General features: G+C 45.0%; 1 protein-coding gene and 1 pseudogene across 2 annotated transcripts; one reads left to right on the forward strand and one right to left on the reverse strand.

The window, feature by feature from the left end:
* The first annotated feature begins 1004 nt into the window (after positions 1-1004).
* Positions 1005-8176, forward strand: LOC101393145 (intercellular adhesion molecule 1-like; annotated as a pseudogene). The gene is made up of 8 exons (XR_015554752.1): positions 1005-1594; positions 1671-1680; positions 2911-3167; positions 4058-4378; positions 4635-4912; positions 5462-5731; positions 6403-6637; positions 6846-8176. The product of XR_015554752.1 is annotated as an intercellular adhesion molecule 1-like (transcript).
* A 6566-nt stretch (positions 8177-14742) lies between these two features.
* On the reverse strand, positions 14743-16455 carry LOC101393384 (somatotropin). The gene is given in 6 exon segments (XM_004432654.3): positions 14743-14943; positions 15201-15362; positions 15568-15684; positions 15898-16058; positions 16304-16322; positions 16324-16455. Coding segments are annotated over 6 exon segments (792 nt in total).
* Positions 16456-16677: the final 222 nt, after the last annotated feature.

The raw sequence follows: 16677 nt of genomic DNA on the forward strand, positions 1-16677 counted from the left end.
CTAACTTCCAGGAATTCCTATGTCATAGGATACTTCTCAGTAACTTCAACACTTTACTAAGAGCCTGACATATCATAACCTTTTGCGGAAAGAATGTATGAATGAAAGCAGTCCCACTTGGGGCCTTTGTACTTTTTTCAATATAGCTGTTATTACTCAAAACTCATATTTTGAAATTTCCTCCAGAGTTTGGAGTACTTTATTTAGAATATATTTAATGATAGGAGATCTTCCTTGGGAAGAGACTTAAGTCACTCAGAGCTAAGTTTGGCGAATAAGGTGACTGAGTAATATAATTTTTGCTGAAAGAATAATAGAATAGTTTAATAAAGAGACGGACTTTTCTTGTATAGTTTAAAAGCCAGTTCTAAATCACTTCTAAAAATTTTTTTGAATGATGGTGTCATCACTAAAATAAGTTTGTAGCCTCCCAAAGTGATTTTCTTGAAAGGGTAACATTCACTTGGGAGTATAAATTTTGATACACCTAATATCTTATGCGTGTATAAAAAAGACAAAAAAACTCTTTCAGACCAGCATACAAGTAAAAGTAGACCTGTACAAAACTCAATGTATGAAAATTCAAATACAAAATTAGAGGGTAATCATTCATTCATGGAATACCCACAATATGCTAGGCACTGTGCTAGGTGCTGGAGATGCAAGATGAATAAATACAGTCTCTTGTCCTCAAGGAATTCCTAGTATAGTAATGATTACATCATTAAAATAATTTACTAAAATAAATTACATTTTAATATACATAACTTCAGAAATCGTGTTTGGCATAAAGTGAGGTACAGATAATATGTAATGAGTGAGGGATTGTGAAGTGGGACAGAATTAGTCAAAAAACCTTTCTTAGAAGAAATTATCTTGAATGGGGTTTTGAAAGAAAAAACTTGGAATAGATTGGTGAAAAAAGAGAAGTGGTCTCTTAAGACGTAACTCAGCCAAAGTAGTAATCCAAAGGTTGCTTGGTGAACATGGAGGCAAATCAGAACGAGATGGATTATCTTGAGGGATATTTCATAGAGGTCATGAAGAGAGAGGCCTGATGAAACATTTCTCCCTTACATCAGTGCCAGATAAACACGCTGGTTTATCAGATAAACATTGCCAGATTAACACTGCCAAATTTCATTCCGTTAAACCTCTTTTTTCATGTCTCTAGGCTAACAGCCTTCTTCTATTGACTCAATTAGATGGAGGCAAACATGTAAACAAGTAAGTGCAATACAAGCTTCTATAGGAATCTCACTTAATCTATTATCCCCTTCATTCTTTCTCATATTTTTCTATGTCTTTTTTGCTATGCACGTAAACCAAACTGAAATAAATAGATGCGAGAAGTTCTTTTAGTACACTCACTCTTCTGATGCTCTTGCTGCAATTTCTCCAGACTATGCAAGGTTTCAGGAAAGGGGCTGACTTTTAACAATATCAAAGAAAGAACTTTCTATATCTTTTGTTTTTTGTCACTTTCTTTGGCATTGCTGTCTTCTTTCTTTCTCTCCAGCTTTTGACCCTTCTCATAAGGATGGAAATGCTACTGTTTGTGTCTGGGCCCTGCTGGCCTTGATCTCTTGCCCAGGTGAGGCTATTTGGGGAAGTTCCTTTAGCCATTATCTGCCAGGGCACAAGTGGTTGGTCAATGGGGAAGAGGATAGGATTTCCTGAGTGAGACGCCACTTTAGTATTCACTCATCTGGACCCTTGGGAGAGAGTCCTATTTCTTGCACTAGGACGCAGAATCCTTAGGTGTCTCTGGCTTGTAATTGGGATAATCCAAATTAAGGGACAGGATAATAGATCATCAGAGAGACCTCTCCCTAAGAAATATGCCTTCTGTGCTTGGTTCCCTGCTGCCCCAGGACTGTCGTATTTTTTCTGCTCTCGAGGATATTTTTACTTCTTTGTTGCCACCCTTTGTGTGGCTACAATAGGATCTTGATAGGACAAGGCCCGTAGCTTAGTTGTGAGCAGTGAGTCCTCTGGATGGCAAGAGAAGAACTGGAGCTTCACTGGGTGACATTGCTACAAGGGTTGTGTATTCCCAGAGGGAACTGGTATTTAGGAGATGAAGTAGATGGTGGACATGTAGTAGCTAAAGTAGACCTGTGGGGAAGCTTTCGGGAGACTGTATCCTCACTTAACATCAGGCATGTAAAATTTACCAGATGTCTCTCTCACTGCACCTAAGAAGATGTCCCTAACAGACTAAACTCTTAAGCATCCAAAAACATCTTTTGCCTTAGCACCAAAGCAAAATGCAACAGTCTCACTTTTAAAAGTGGTGAAAAGTTCCATGGGAAATGAGTGACCCTGGGAGTCACCTTTAGGCCAGTGGTTTCATAATTTGGTGTGTATAAGGGTCACCAGGAGTGCTTGTTTTGTTCACTTGCGTATTTCCAGATCCCACCTTTACAAGGTCTTAATCTATTCAGTCTGAGGTGAAGCTGGAATCTGCAGTTTTACAAGCATTCTAGGTGAAGGCAATCCTTAGACCATAATTTGAGAGAAATACTGCTTTGAGGTATAAGAAACTCTTTTTCTCAGGGGTCTGCTAACCCCATGAGGGCCCTCAGCAGCCAATCCTGGGAGCTTCCAAGATTTCTGGAAGTTTAGGAAAAGAATGGTTTCCTGGGCACAATGTTTAACAGCTCCGTAGTTTCCATGGTGACACTAACCGAGACATCAAGATTCCAAGAAAGATGATCAGTGGAGGGAATGGTGGTGGAGTCAAGGTTCTAACTTGTTCATCAAGAGTTTTTTCCTTGTCTAGTCCCTTGTGCCTTTTTATTCATGGTAGCTTTCCTATTCTGTAACCTCTCACTAGGTAGAATAGGCTCTATATTTTGTTTGGGGTCCTCACCTGAGTCTTTGGCATATGTGGTTGATCATTTCAAGTGCCACAGAAGAGGCTTCTTTTTGGCCAGATCAGGCCCTGGTAAAGTTTGGACAGTCCCTAATGGTCAGCTGCAGCACCACCTGTGCAGACCTGAGACCCAGTGGAATTCAAACTGTTTTAAAGAAAACCCAGGTGGGCAAAAGGCCTTGGTGGAAAGAGTTTCTTCTGGATGATGTCCCAGAGAATTCCATTCTGCAGTGCTTCTTCTCTTGCACAGGGATCCACAAAGACACAAGCCTTGGCATCACCATATATCACGAGTGGGGCTGAGGGCTGAGGAGGAAGGGAAGAGTGGGAGAACATGACTATGTCTTATTTAGGGAATACTTAGAGATTTCTTTTGGGGGAGAGAATTAGGGCCCTTAATAAAGATTTTTGTCATACTGTAGGAATTCTAGAGCCAATTACTTCTATTTCCCTTTGGTGTGGGCTTTTAAATTAGGAGCAGACCATAGAGGGCATCTAGACATCTGTGCTTGAGAATATGTTCAAATACAGGAGGCATATGCTAATAATGCTAACTTATAAGTTATCAAAAAAGTATAAAATTAGTGCTGAATTATTTGCCACAAATTTTTAGAATAAATGTGGATTGGAGAAAGGAGGGTCTTTGTGGGCTGGGGTAGTTGGAGAAGTCTCCATGGAAAAGGAGGCTCTTGAGCTTCACTCTTGCAGAATGGTTAGGATTTGAAGTGATGGGAATGGGTGAGGAGAGTCTTTCAAGTGGGCAAATGGCATTGGCAAAGATATGGCCGTAAGAATAAGTGTGATCTCTGTGGAGTAAGAGCTTGGTTAACTAGTGTAGTTTTTGTGTAATGCTGAGGAGCTCCTCAGAAGCTGCTCACGCCTCTGAAGTACATCTGATAAGAGAGAAAAGCTCTCCAGAATGGCATCAGCAATCAAAGCAAGGGACCTCCTTTCAACCGTCACATTTTCTTGGCTGTGGTTTAGCCACCTTTGATGAGCAGAAGAACAGCTAGAAGGTTAACGCATCCCATCTAGGGCAGGGGTGGCAGAAAGTTGACACTGTTCATCGGATGGTTTAAAGGTAGCCGTCACCTTTTATCACAGGCTTCCTGTCCTATACCATTTCTTCTGGAGAGGTGAGTAGCCTTCTGTCATTGAGCCCGTCTTTTTCTCTTAAAGAGCCACCAGAGCAGGTGATCCTGGAGCTGCAGCCTGCCTGGGTGGCCGTGGATGAAGCCTTTACGATGAAGTGCTATGTGCCCAGTGTAGCACCGCTGGAGAACCTCACCCTTACTCTTCTTCAGGGTAACCAAGAACTACATAGAAAAAACTTTGTGAGCTTGGCTGTGGCTTCCCAACGAGCTGAGGTCACCATCAGTGTCAGAGCCCAAAGGGAAGATGATAGGTGCAATTTCTCCTGCCACGCAGAACTGGACTTGAGTTCACATGGTGGAGGGCTCTTTCACGGCAGCTCAGCCATCAAGGTACTCCAGATCTTTGGTGAGTCACAGCCCAGGTATGGAAGGAATCCTGAAGCTCATTTTCCTCGTCTTATCTTGGCCTTTGGGGTCTAGTTTCCACAGGGTTTAGGATGAGGGAGTGAGGGTAATTGAGCTCTAGCTCTGCTTGGGCTTTAAACTCACCCTGAGGGAGAAAGAGATTTTTGCCACACTCCCTTCCTGCATTGTGGGATCCTACCTGACACATGATTTATCATGACTTTTCTCCTTTCTTTCCTTTCCTCATTTCTTGGCAGAATTCTCTCAGAGCCCCCAAATCTGAGTCTCTCCATTTCGGGAGGTTGGGATGGCAGAGACTGAGGGTTGTGAGGTGGCTAGGGTGTTGCCAGCCGAAGAGGTAATGTTCCACGTGTTCTTGGGAGACCAGGAGCTTAGCCCCTTCCTCTCCTGGGAGGGAGACACAGCATGGGCCAATGCCACTGTTTGGGCCATGGAGACTGGTGATCAGGAGCTGTCTTGCCTTCTATCTCTGGGACCGATGGAATGAAAACAAGAGAGCCAGTACATGTCTATAGTAAGTGACCTGCCTCTTCCCTTCTGCATGAGGGTTCTCTGTCGTTGAAAACTTCCACAGTAAAGGCTTGGTGATTTGACTGCAAATATCCTGGCTAACCTTTGCTAGGTGTACTCTCATGTGAACGTTAGTCTTCATCTTTCTCTGATAAGTGCAGGCAGGTTGGGGATAGGCATTGAGACAGTACTTGTATCCAGCCTTCACTCTGTTTCCTTAGGTCATCCTACTTACACAGTGATTGTGGGTGCTTGAACTTGTTCCTAGGAACAATTATTTGAGGTGAGGAAGAAATTGGTAAGGTGAAAAGATATCTTGCTGTCCTTGCTGCAGAGGTATAGCCAAATGTGTGCACACTGCATTTGTTGTAGGAGAAGCTCTCAAGTTCCCAAACCATCTCCTTGCTCCTGCAAATCAACACAGAAGCAGTAATGTATCCAAAGTCTTTCCCCTGTTGTCTTCCTACCCAAGGGATACCACCAACAGTAAGAGTACAGAAGTGGCTGCCAGTTATGAGAAATATGTTTGGTTCTCTTTTTCCTTTCTTTACAGGCTTCCCTCTACCAATCCTGGAGATAAAAGAATTGTACCCATTGGCGGGGAGAGACATTAACGTGACCTGCTCAGGGCATGTATTAACATCACCCAGCCCTAATCTTCGACTTCAGGGAGCCCCAGATCTCCCTGCCCCCGAGGAGCCTGCCTGGCTTTTACTTACTACCAGGGAGGAAGATGATGGCTGAAATTTCTCCTGTGAGGCTTCTTTGGAGGTTCTAGGTCAGAGGTTCATCAAAACTGCTGTGATCCAGCTCCATGTCTTATGTGACTAGAGGCCTGATCTTGTGAAAACAAGGATTTTTAGTCTCCCATTTTCAGAGATCTTGGCCAGCAGCTTCATTATTAGAGTTGCCACATTTTTCTCATTAAAATAAAAAAATCAAAGGAGAAAATAAAATTACAGCTCTCCAAGATCACGTTACCTCCAGGAAAGTGAGTGGGGAGAAACCTGAGGGGAAACTGGGAACAGAAAAGAGAAAGTGGTTAAAGTGATCAGGAAGTATTAGTTGAGGGCTGATCCTGAGAACAAAGGAAGTGATAGTTGGAGCTTATGCTGAGGAGGGAACTTTCTACATAAAAACTTGTATTTTGAAAAGTAGAAAAATCCTCTTCTCTGGGTCCACTCCTACCCATATCCTTACTGAGAAGCAAAGATGAGAATCAGGGGCCCCAGAGGCACCAGTGACCTACCAGTTCAGATTATTTAGTCTGAATCCATTAAACTGCCCTTTGCTGCCTCTCAGACTCCTTGCCCATAGGAGGAAAGAAGAGTGGCTCAAAACAGGGAACTGATGGTCCTCCCCTTGGGAAAGAAAGCTGTTGGGTGGAGGGGACACAGCATTTGGGTTAGGGGAAGGAGAGGGAGCTGAGCATGACGGTGAGTAGGGAATGTGGCTCACTGAGCTCAGCTCCTCTGTGGACTCTCTTTTTTCCAGACAAGCCACGGTTTGAGGAATCTGGTTGCCCTGGCAACCAGACATGGGTGGAAGGGACAGAACAGATGCTTGCCTGCATCGCAGAGGGAAACCTGACTCCAACCTTAATGTGTACCTGGAGTGGAGTGATCTTTGACCTTGAAGTACCACAGGCGGCAACCCACAACCACACTGGAACCTACTGCTACAAACCAGCTGGGCTCTGTCAGCAAAGACATTGCTGTCATTGTTCAAGGTGACTGCAGCTCCCCTGCTGCCAGGCCCAGGATGGAAAACCTCCAGGGACTTGGGATTCTTATCCAAAAATGGAAAGAAGAAAGATTTCAGTGGGCTGGGGAGGGTGAGACTGAGAAGTGGGCTTGGTGGGCTGGGGTGGTAGTTCTTCAAGGGTAATTCTCTTGCCCTTGAACTCTCCCAATTCTCTGTCTTCTGTGCTTGGGCAGGCCTGGAAGAAGGAATCAGCTCCATTATCTTCATCATTTATTGTCACCCTTGAAGTGAGTGTAATCACCATGGGCAGTGTTTTTGAACTAACAGCCCTGCAAAATAGACAGGCGGAAATTGCCCTATAGGCAGAAAGGAAGAACAAAGAGGAGGAAAGCCAGTTTGCTGTTCAACAAACGGAAAAGTGCATCGTACATAATTGTTGAATAGAAACAGCTGTTTGGTTGAAGGTGACCTCTACTACTGGGGTTTCCTAAGGGAGGGAAGATCGGGTAGAGAAGAAGGGAAGAGACGTTACTCTTTGTATTCTGCAGTCCCATAAAAACAAGTGTTTCAGGCCCCCATGTCTTTTGTATCCAATGCATCCACAGACTTAGCTCCTCTGAATTCACTCTAGTCACTAGGAATTTCAGTCTGAATGTTCACCTCGTGAGAGGGCCTCTTGCTCCTTGCTGTGTGCTTAATCAGTCCACTCTTAGATTCAAAAAAGAAGATCCTGCCCTTACCTCATCATCCCCATTCCCACTGCCCTTTGCTCCCAAACATCAGACTGAAGAGATAGTCAGAAATATCTCAGAAATGCAATTCATTTCTCATGGTTTCCTCATGACTAAGTGGGAACCAGTTTCTTAGTCCGGGGACAGGACTTCAAAGGGAATAAGTACCAAACAAAGCAATAAGAATCAGAACCCTATTCCCGCCTACACATTCCCCTGCTCCCCTAACTTGGGGTTCTGGAATGCCGCTCCCAGAGCAGAGCTTGATGACATCATTAAGGGTGGCTGGTTAGGCTTCAGCTCACTAACCATTGTGTGCCGTGGAGGAGTATAAAAATCATAAGAAATTCCATTTTGGGTTATACAGGCAGGTTACCTACCTAGCCCAGTGATCTGTCCCTGAAGTAGATGGTAGAATTCTTCCATGAAATTGGCCTCATGGGTTAAGGGCTCCAAACATCTCTAAATTCCTGTTCATGATCCATTATAGAGTAATCATCTTTGAGTTCACCTTCAACATATTAATTTTTTTTTACCTATATAGGCCCTTAGGGTAGAGTTCCAATGTTTATTCTTCCTCTCCATAAGGAAGTATGTATTTTCATATGTCTGAAAACTATTTCCTTTAAGCTTCAGGAGGAATCCTCCTGTGACAATGTTCACCATGTGATTTTATGATTTAGCTTCCTTTGCTGTTCTTTGCAAAGAATATATTCACCTCTAGAGAAGACATGAGGAATCATAAAACCAGATCTTTTCTCCCCATCAGTCATGTATGGGCCCCTGAAATGTTGAATATGATAAAAATAAAAGTGATTTTATGATATCTGAAAGTGTTTCTCTTCTGTGTCATTGCTGAAAGCTTTTATTAAGCCACATGGTTGCATTTTGAGTACAATTTCTAAGAAAAGAATGTCAAGTTGGTAGCATAAACAGCCAGTCCGGGGCAGGTGGTTTTAGCTCAGGGCAGCAGCCTGTTTGACCTGCCCTCAAAACTAAAGTTCAGACTTCCAGTCAGAGAGAGGTCCACAGCCTTCCAAATTGTAGACAATAACTAAAAAGAACACAGCATTAGGCATCAAAGTGAAAAAAATTTCCCATTCTTCCCAGACCTTCCCTGAGTCTGGGTTATGGATCAGGTATAAAAATGACCTTTTCGTTTAAACCCAAGGCAGTGGGGACACAATAGTGAACAAAACACTGTCTCTGCCTTCTACAGGCTTACGGTCTATGAGGAAAGCTAGAGCAAGTCAACAGGAAATTACAATTGCACCCTAACTCCTATGACTGCAAGAATGACAGGATCAAGGAAGGCTTCCTGGAAGGAGACTGGAAATATCTTGTTAGGTTTGCAAAACAGCATCCCCCCCAAATGACCTTGTTGGCCTCAGTTTTTCCACTAAATATAGTAGCCACTGCTCTCTTATGTGAGTAATATAAATTATTCACTTTTTTTGTGTGTGAGGAAGACCAGCTCTGAGCTAACATCTATTGCCAATCCTCCTCCGTTTTTTCTTTTTTTTTTCCCCCAAAGCCCCAGTAGATAGTTGTACGTCATAGTTGCATATCTTTCTAGTTGTTGTATGTGGGATGCAGCCTCAGCATGGCCGGGGAAGCGGTGCGTCCGTGCGGCCCAGGATCTGAACCCCAGGCCACCAGTAGCGGAGAGCACGCACTTAACCGCTAAGCCACAGGGCCGGCCCTTATTCACTTTTCTAACTGAGCACCTGGGAAACAAATTAAGAAGCAGGTTTAAGAGAGAAGAGTGTAGAGCAGCCTAATCCAGGAATCTCCAGCTGTTTCAGCGTGTTGGGATCAGCTGCATCAGGTCTGTAGTTGTCTCACTGCGGCAAACTCCACTTCATAGCCCCAGTGCCCTGGGGCACGGTGAATCCTAAACAGGAGGGAGGAAGGGGGCCGTTTAGACTTCCTAGTTCCACCACAGAGAGCCTGGAGGCTTAACCTGCTCCTGCCTTTGCTTCTCACTGCCACATGGTGTCACTATTGACAGAGTGTCCTACAGTCCATCAAACCTTTCGGTTCTGGGGATCCAGGTTCTTGGGTCAGCTGCCATGGATCTTTCAGGGAGACCGATCTGCTTCCTCAGGTCTTGGTCCAGCTAGGAGTGACTCCTTGCATGGATTTCCAGGGTTACAGTTCTTAGAGCTCAGTAGTTTGGATTCACTGTCCTGCAAGGCTCTTCAGATTTGGGCTAGGCTCTTCCCCTTCCACTTGTAGACTTGGAACCTCTGTTCCCTTTACCTCCCCAGGGATCCACACAACCAGGGGTCAGGTGGGCCCCCCCCGCCGCCCAGTCCATACTTAAAACACATGGGGTCTCATTACATTCTCTTTCCAGAGTAATAGAGCTAGTCTGCCCACCCTTTTAAGAATAGCTGCCTTCATAGTCTCCAGGGGACCCCATCCCCTTAAAGGTTTCTGTCATACTCTTTTTCTGAACAGTAGAGCAACTAGCTCACACTTAAGTGCAGCTACCTGGATTATCTCCAGGGAAAGAGAGCTACCTTTAATATTCCAAAAGTTTATCCTCTTAAGAAAGTCAAAGTAACTTTCTGGTGTCTTTTTAGACCCAAGAAAACACAAGTTAAATCTTCAGTGGGGCTTCTTACTATAGGGATAATAGTATTTACTTATTCAAGAATTATAGTTGGAAAGAAATGACACAGTATTTGTAAAAACACCAGCGTGGTGTTGTATACATGCATTCACAGGGATTAGTTTTTATTATTACACTAATAATGCTGGTGGTAATCATAACCATAATTTTTAAAAATTATTTATTTATTTATTTATTTTTTTCCCCCAAAGCCCCAGTAGATAGTTGTATGTCATAGCTGCACGTCCTTCCAGTTGCTGTATGTGGGATGCGGCCTCAGCATGGCTGGAGAAGCAGTGCGACGGTGCGGGCCTGGGATCCGAACCCGGGCGGCCAGCAGTGGAGCGCGCACACTTAACTGCTAAGCCACGGGGCCGGCCCCATAACCATAATTATAATAAACTCAAAGCAAGAGTCAGAAGTCTGTGGCAACCATTGAGGGCCATCAAAAATACACCATTGATACCTCCTTTCTTATTTTCATTGTGCTCTTTCTTCCTTGTTTTCTATTCCTTTTCCTCCTCCTTCCTCTACTTTTCTCCTTTTTTTGTTCCCTGGGATTTAGGACTACTAGTAGGATGACCAATTGACACAGTTTGCATTGAGCTGAGGGGTTCCTGGGACATGGGACTTTCAGCGCTAAAGTTGGGAAAGTCTCATGCAAACCGGGACGAGTTGGTGACCCTAATATTGGTATCACTCAAAGTGCTTCTCAGCCTTGCCGGGGCCTTCTGAATTAAAGAAGCTGCAAGGAAAGTGTCATGTTCGCTTGGCCCAGAAGCTCAGGTCCTGTAATTCTGAAGAATACTTGTGCGGAAAGGGAAAAGTGTGACTTCTGCTCTCAACTGTGTATAAAGGGCCAAAACGCACTGCATGTGTTTCAGCAATGCTGATGGAGGAAATTCACAAGTAGTCATTTTAGGCTGGAGTAAATTTAAAAGATTACATGGAGTCAGAGAAGCATTATTCCAGGGGTCTAGGATGACTTGAGCTTTGCCTATTAACACTTTCTTGTGCAAATCTCACTAATCTTACCTTTGGCAAGATTTTTCATTAGAAAATATTTTTTAAAAATTTGAAATTGTGCATGGGGACATAATATACAGCATGGTGACTGCAGTTAATAATACTGTACTGCGTATTTGAAAGTTGCTAAGAGAGTGGATCATACAAGTTCTCTTCACAAGAAAAAAATTTTATAACTGTGTATGGTGACAGATGTTAACTAGACTTGTGGTGATCATTTTGCAATGTATACAAATATTGAATCACTGTGTTGTACACCTGAAACTAATATAATGTTATGTGTCAACTATACTTCAACAAAAAAATTAAACTGTGGTAAAATATACACAGCGTAAAATTTACCATTTTAAGTACAGTTCAGGAGTGTCAAACACACTCACACTGTTGTGTAACCAATCTCCAGAACTCTTTTCATCTTGCAAAACTGAAAGTGTGTACCCATTAAACAACCACTTCCCAGGCCCCTTCCTCCCTGCGCCTGGTAACCACCATTATACTTTCTGTCTCTATGAATTTGACTACTCTAAGTACCTCATATGAGAGGACTCATACAGTATTTGTCTTTTTGTTATTGGCTTATTAGAACTTTTTTTAAGGACTGGTTAGAATTAGAAACACAGCCACAACTGGCTCCAGTCTTTCATCTCCTTTGCACCTTTTTACCAATACAATGGTTATGGACACATGTATCTCATCTTTGTGGTCCCTAACTCAGTGGTTCTCAACCATGTCACCTTGGGATATTTTTAAAAATACTCTTGCCTTGATCCCATCTCAGGCCAATTAAATCAGAATCTCAGGGAATGGAGACTACTGCAACACCCCTGGTGTTTCTTGGTTTTTGTGTGTGTATGTGTGAGGAAGATCGGCCCTGAGCTAACATCTGCCAATCCTCCTCTTTTTTTTTTGCTGATGAAGACTGGCCCTGGGCTAACATCCATGCCCATCTTCCTCTACTTTATATGGGACACCGCCACAGCATGGCTTGACAAGTGGTGTGTCGGTGCGCGCCCGGGGTCGGAACCAGCGAACCCTGGGCCGCAGCAGTGGAGCACGCGCACTTAACCGCTTGCGCCCCTGGGCCGGCCCACCCCTGGTGTTTCGAATTTGCAGTGGAGGTTGCTATCCACTGCCTACTTGAAGAGCTGAAAGGCAGAATAACAGTTGGCAAATCAAAGAGTTTAGAGTAGATGATCTTTAAGGTCTTTTTAAATTCTAAAATTTTGCAAAAGCATCTTTGTAATTCTCAACCAGCAGGGGTGGAGTTGATTCAGCTATACCCAGAAGGAGCTGAGTGGATGCTCTCTGGAGTGTGGCTCCCCCTGCAGTCCCCTGCTGTCATGACAACCCCACTTTAGAATGCTCCTACTAGTAGCTGTAACACCCATCGGTAGACACCCCTCTCTTGCCACATTCATTCAACAAATACTTCTTAAGATGGCTCCCATTTCCTTTTAAAACACTTATTCAAGCCAAGAGATAATTATATTTGTACTCATTTCATCAGCTTCTAAAGACCACGAAATTCAAATAATTCTAAGGCTGAATGAGGGATATTACAGGGATATCGATTTCAGCTTAATGTAAGAAATACTTTTCTGAAACCAGAGTGGTTTAATAGAGTAAGTTGCCCTGTGAAATAGCAATCCCCTTGATGCTAGTGCTGCACAAGTGAATACCATCTATAAGGGATGCTATAGAGTAAGATTCCTGAATTAGAAGGAATTAGGATGACCTATGCGGCCAAAACTTCTAACTCCAAAACTCCATGATTTTAAAGTCAGAAAATAAAAGAATGATCTAAGGCAGACAAATGGTTTCTGAGCTAAGAAATAGAGCTCCAAGGTTCTGATTATTCCAACTTTCAACCACTCTTCAAGTTTACATTTACATGACTAAATGTAAAATATCCAAAATGAATACAGGTGGGTCCTGTTTTAAAGAAAATTCATTATAGCATATAAAAATCTGAACTTTTTAGGAAGATTAATTAGGAGGTTGGTTATTTGCATTGTAAAAGAATTATTGACTTAGTAAAATCATGTTTGAATAATAGAGTTACTTCGAGCAGCATCTAAGTATTGATTTACAGGTCACTAGTTACTTAGCCAGTGTGCTTGGGTGCCGGGAAAACTCTAAAGTGTTAACTATTACCCTTTTAAGTTCATTTGGAAATAAAAAAGCAAGAAACATTAGAGATGCCATTAGCAAAACAGAATATGATTAAATAACAAGTGTTTAAAATTTCATCAGAAAACATGGAACGCTCCAAAATTCAATGCGAAAGCAGTTGCAATTTCTTGAGTGCTGTAATGTGTCGATCATTTCAGGAACATCATTTCATTTAATCCTCACATAAGCCTTGTAAGGCAATATATTATTATCTCCATTTTATAGATAAGGAAACTGGGCCTCAGGGAGGTTACATAATTTATTCACGAACAAAATTCAAGTCCAAGTCTTTCTGATTCTTTCCTTTATATGTACCAAGTTATTCCAATCCATCATTCTTAGAACAAATTGCTCACTGACAGCTTGAAGACCGAATGTGTTTGGGTTAATTTTTGCCCTTAAAATGTTTTCAATATGAATTAGTTGCCAATGTTTAAAAATTAGATTTCACATGAAAGTCTGGATGTCCTGTCTGTCTCGAAGAATCAGAAGGTGTGGCAGCCCTGCTCCTGCAGTCTCGAATGGTGATAAGGCTGGATGGGCCCCACCTTAGCTGGGGCCTGAGTTCTTTAGGTTCCTCTGGTCCCTACTCCTCCGTGTTGTGTCCCTCAGCAGGAGGTTGAGTGTCAGTTGTGATTTATCCCTTCACATCCAGCCCTCCTTACTTATGTAGTTATCTACCTGGCACCTGTTGGCACTGAATATGCAACCCCCAATTTAGAATCTCTCCTCTACTTCCCAGTTCAGATCCCAAACATTCTTCTTTTTTTGTTTGTTTGTTTTGGTGAGAAAGATTGGCCCGGAGCTAACATATGTTGCCTATCTTCCTCTATTTTTTTTGTATATGGGACTCCACCACAGCATGGCTTGACGAGCGGTGTGTAGGTCGGTGCCTGGGATACAGCCTCTGACCCCCGGGGCTGCTGAAGCAGAGCTGTGAACTCAACCACTGCACCACCAGGCTGGCCTCTCCAAACATTCTGGTTCTGTTTGTCCCAAAGCCATTTTTGCATTGTTCCCATTTCCCAAGGGTAGGTGGGCCTAACATGTATTCACCTTAAATTTTCTGCACAGAAGTAATTCTATGATTTCTCTCCTTGTTTTCTCACATGTTGGGGCATTTTGCTTCTGTACTTCATAGCCTGTCTCACTTTCATTTCTTCCCATTCTTGGGGGCTAGGTTTGGTGGTGTTGTGCTGATGGGGGAGGGAGGAATGCTTCCAAGTACCTTCTGGGGGTGGTCCTGACGTATGACTGCCCAGCAAGCTGGGACCACCCACATGGGGAATGGATTTGGTGCCTAACAGAGAGGCGTGAATGGGTCAGGTTCTTTCTAGCCCCGGAAGAACTCAGTCAGTTATGGTTCAGCAGCTGGGTTCCCAACAGACAGCACAAGATCCTTACAGGTTGTCCTCTCAACCTGCCCCTTGTCCAGTTACTGCCCCTCCTCCACCCCATAATAGAACGACACCTACTCAGACAATATGATGCAACTTTATTTTATTAGGAAAGGTGGGTAGGCACTAGAGTGGCACTTTCCAGGGTCAAGGGAGGCACTGGGGAGGGTAACAGAGATGCCCAGCACTAGAAGGCACAGCTGCTTTCCACAAAGCGGCGACACTTCATGACCCGCAGGTAGGTCTCAGCCTTGTGCAGGTCCTTCTTGAAGCAGGAGAGCAGCCCGTAGTTCTTGAGCAGTGCGTCATCACTGCGCAAGTTTGTGTCAAACTTGTCGTAGGTTTGCTTGAGGATCTGCCCAGTCCGGGGGCTGCCATCATCCAGCTCCTGCAAAAGGGAAGGAGAGAAAGAGAAGCCGAGTCCTTTCAAGCTGCTCCCTCCTTTCCCCATCCATTTTCCACCTTCCCATCCAGGGCACAGAGAAAGGCAGGGAGGATTCAAAAGGGGAAACGAAGAGTAAGATTTTTGCTAGCTCGGGGCTAGATTGCTACAAAGAGGGCGGCAGGATCTCTCTTCCCCACCCCTTAGCTAAGCCGGCGGGGCCTCCAGGCTCAGGAGAGGGGGACCCGCAATGCCATCCTCACCCGCATCAGGGCTTGGATGCCTTCCTCCAGGTCCCTCAGCTTCTCATAGACGCGGTCTGAGGTGCCAAACACCAGGCTGTTGGTGAAGACCCTGCTGAGGAATTGCACAGGCCCGAGCCACGACTGGATGAGCAGCAGCGAGAAGCGGAGCAGCTCCACGTCCTGTGGTGAGGGGTGGGTGGTGGGCGTGGGCACAGGGCAGCTCCTCTAGGCCGGCCTCTGCCCGGTGGTCTTCCGCAGCCACCCACACCCTCAGCCCCGCTCCGCCACCTCAGGCAGAAGGCCGCCCAGGGCCCGAGGAGAGAAGGGGCGACCTTCTTAGAAAGAGGGAGGCCCTCTCCTTGGCCGGGCCGCAGCGGCCACTCACGGATCTCTGCTGGGCCTCGTCCTTGCCCGTGGGGGCTGGGATGGTCTCCGAGAAGCAGAAGGCAGCCTGGGCGTTCTGGATCGAATATCTCTGTCCCTCAGGGATGTAGGCACGCTCCTGGGAGAAGGAAAGCCCGCCCAGGTTTAAGCTGGTGCACGGTTCTCATCAGTGAGATTCTTCAGAGCCCCCCTCAGTTTTTGCTCACCTGACAGCATCTTCACTTGGATAAAATAACCCCTGAACTCATCAGTTTCCTCCCATTACGTCCCACGGGGGGAAATTCACCTCTTCCTGCCACCCTCCACAAGCACCCATCCCCGAGGAGCTTACAAACTCTTTGTAGGTGTCAGCAGCCAGTTGGTGTAGGTGCTGGGCCCGGAGCACAGCGTTGGCAAACAGGCTGGACAAGGGCATGGCCGGGAAGGCGCCCACCTCCTGAGGCCAGGGCAGGCAGAGCAGGGCGAAAGCCAGGAGCACGGAGGTACGAGGGCCTGGAGAGACACACGCAGGGTTGGGGGCCTCGGTCTCCTGCCAGACCTCTCCCTGCCTCAGGGAAATGTCTTTCTCCTCCTCCTCATTCCAGGGACTGAGAGCATTTTAAACTTGGCCAAATGTCTGGATGTAGACGTCTATGCTCACATTCAGGAGCCCAGGGTTAGTGCCCCCATGCATCTGCAGGGCGCCCATGTCACCCCTCAGTACACACCAAGGCCAAGGGAATTTTAGGGGCGCTTACCTGCAGCCATTGCTGCTGGGTGAGCTGTCCACAGGTCCCTGAGCGGTTTGGGGAGCTGGGTCCTAGGATCCTGGAATCGATCCCTTGCGGGCCCTTTTTATACCCAGGCTCCTTCTCTCTCCCCGCTGCCCCCACCTATTTTCTCTATACATTTATGCATGGGGCCACTGACGGGCATCTGCTGATGGATAATTTAGATCCTCCTCCCACTCATCCTGTACCCGCTCCTCTCCTGGGGTCATGTCCCCCAAGCTTGTCATCTTCTCCTCCCCACTGTCACCAGCCCTGTGAGGTTGTGCACACACAGTCTCAGCTAGAGAGACCACCAATCTGTCCTCTTTTTATTTATTTAATTTTATTTTTAGTTTTTTTGG

The sequence above is a fragment of the Ceratotherium simum genome, chromosome 16 (genome assembly GCF_057802395.1).
Source record: "Ceratotherium simum simum isolate JZ-2026a chromosome 16, ASM5780239v1, whole genome shotgun sequence".
Lineage (NCBI taxonomy): Eukaryota > Metazoa > Chordata > Mammalia > Perissodactyla > Rhinocerotidae > Ceratotherium > Ceratotherium simum.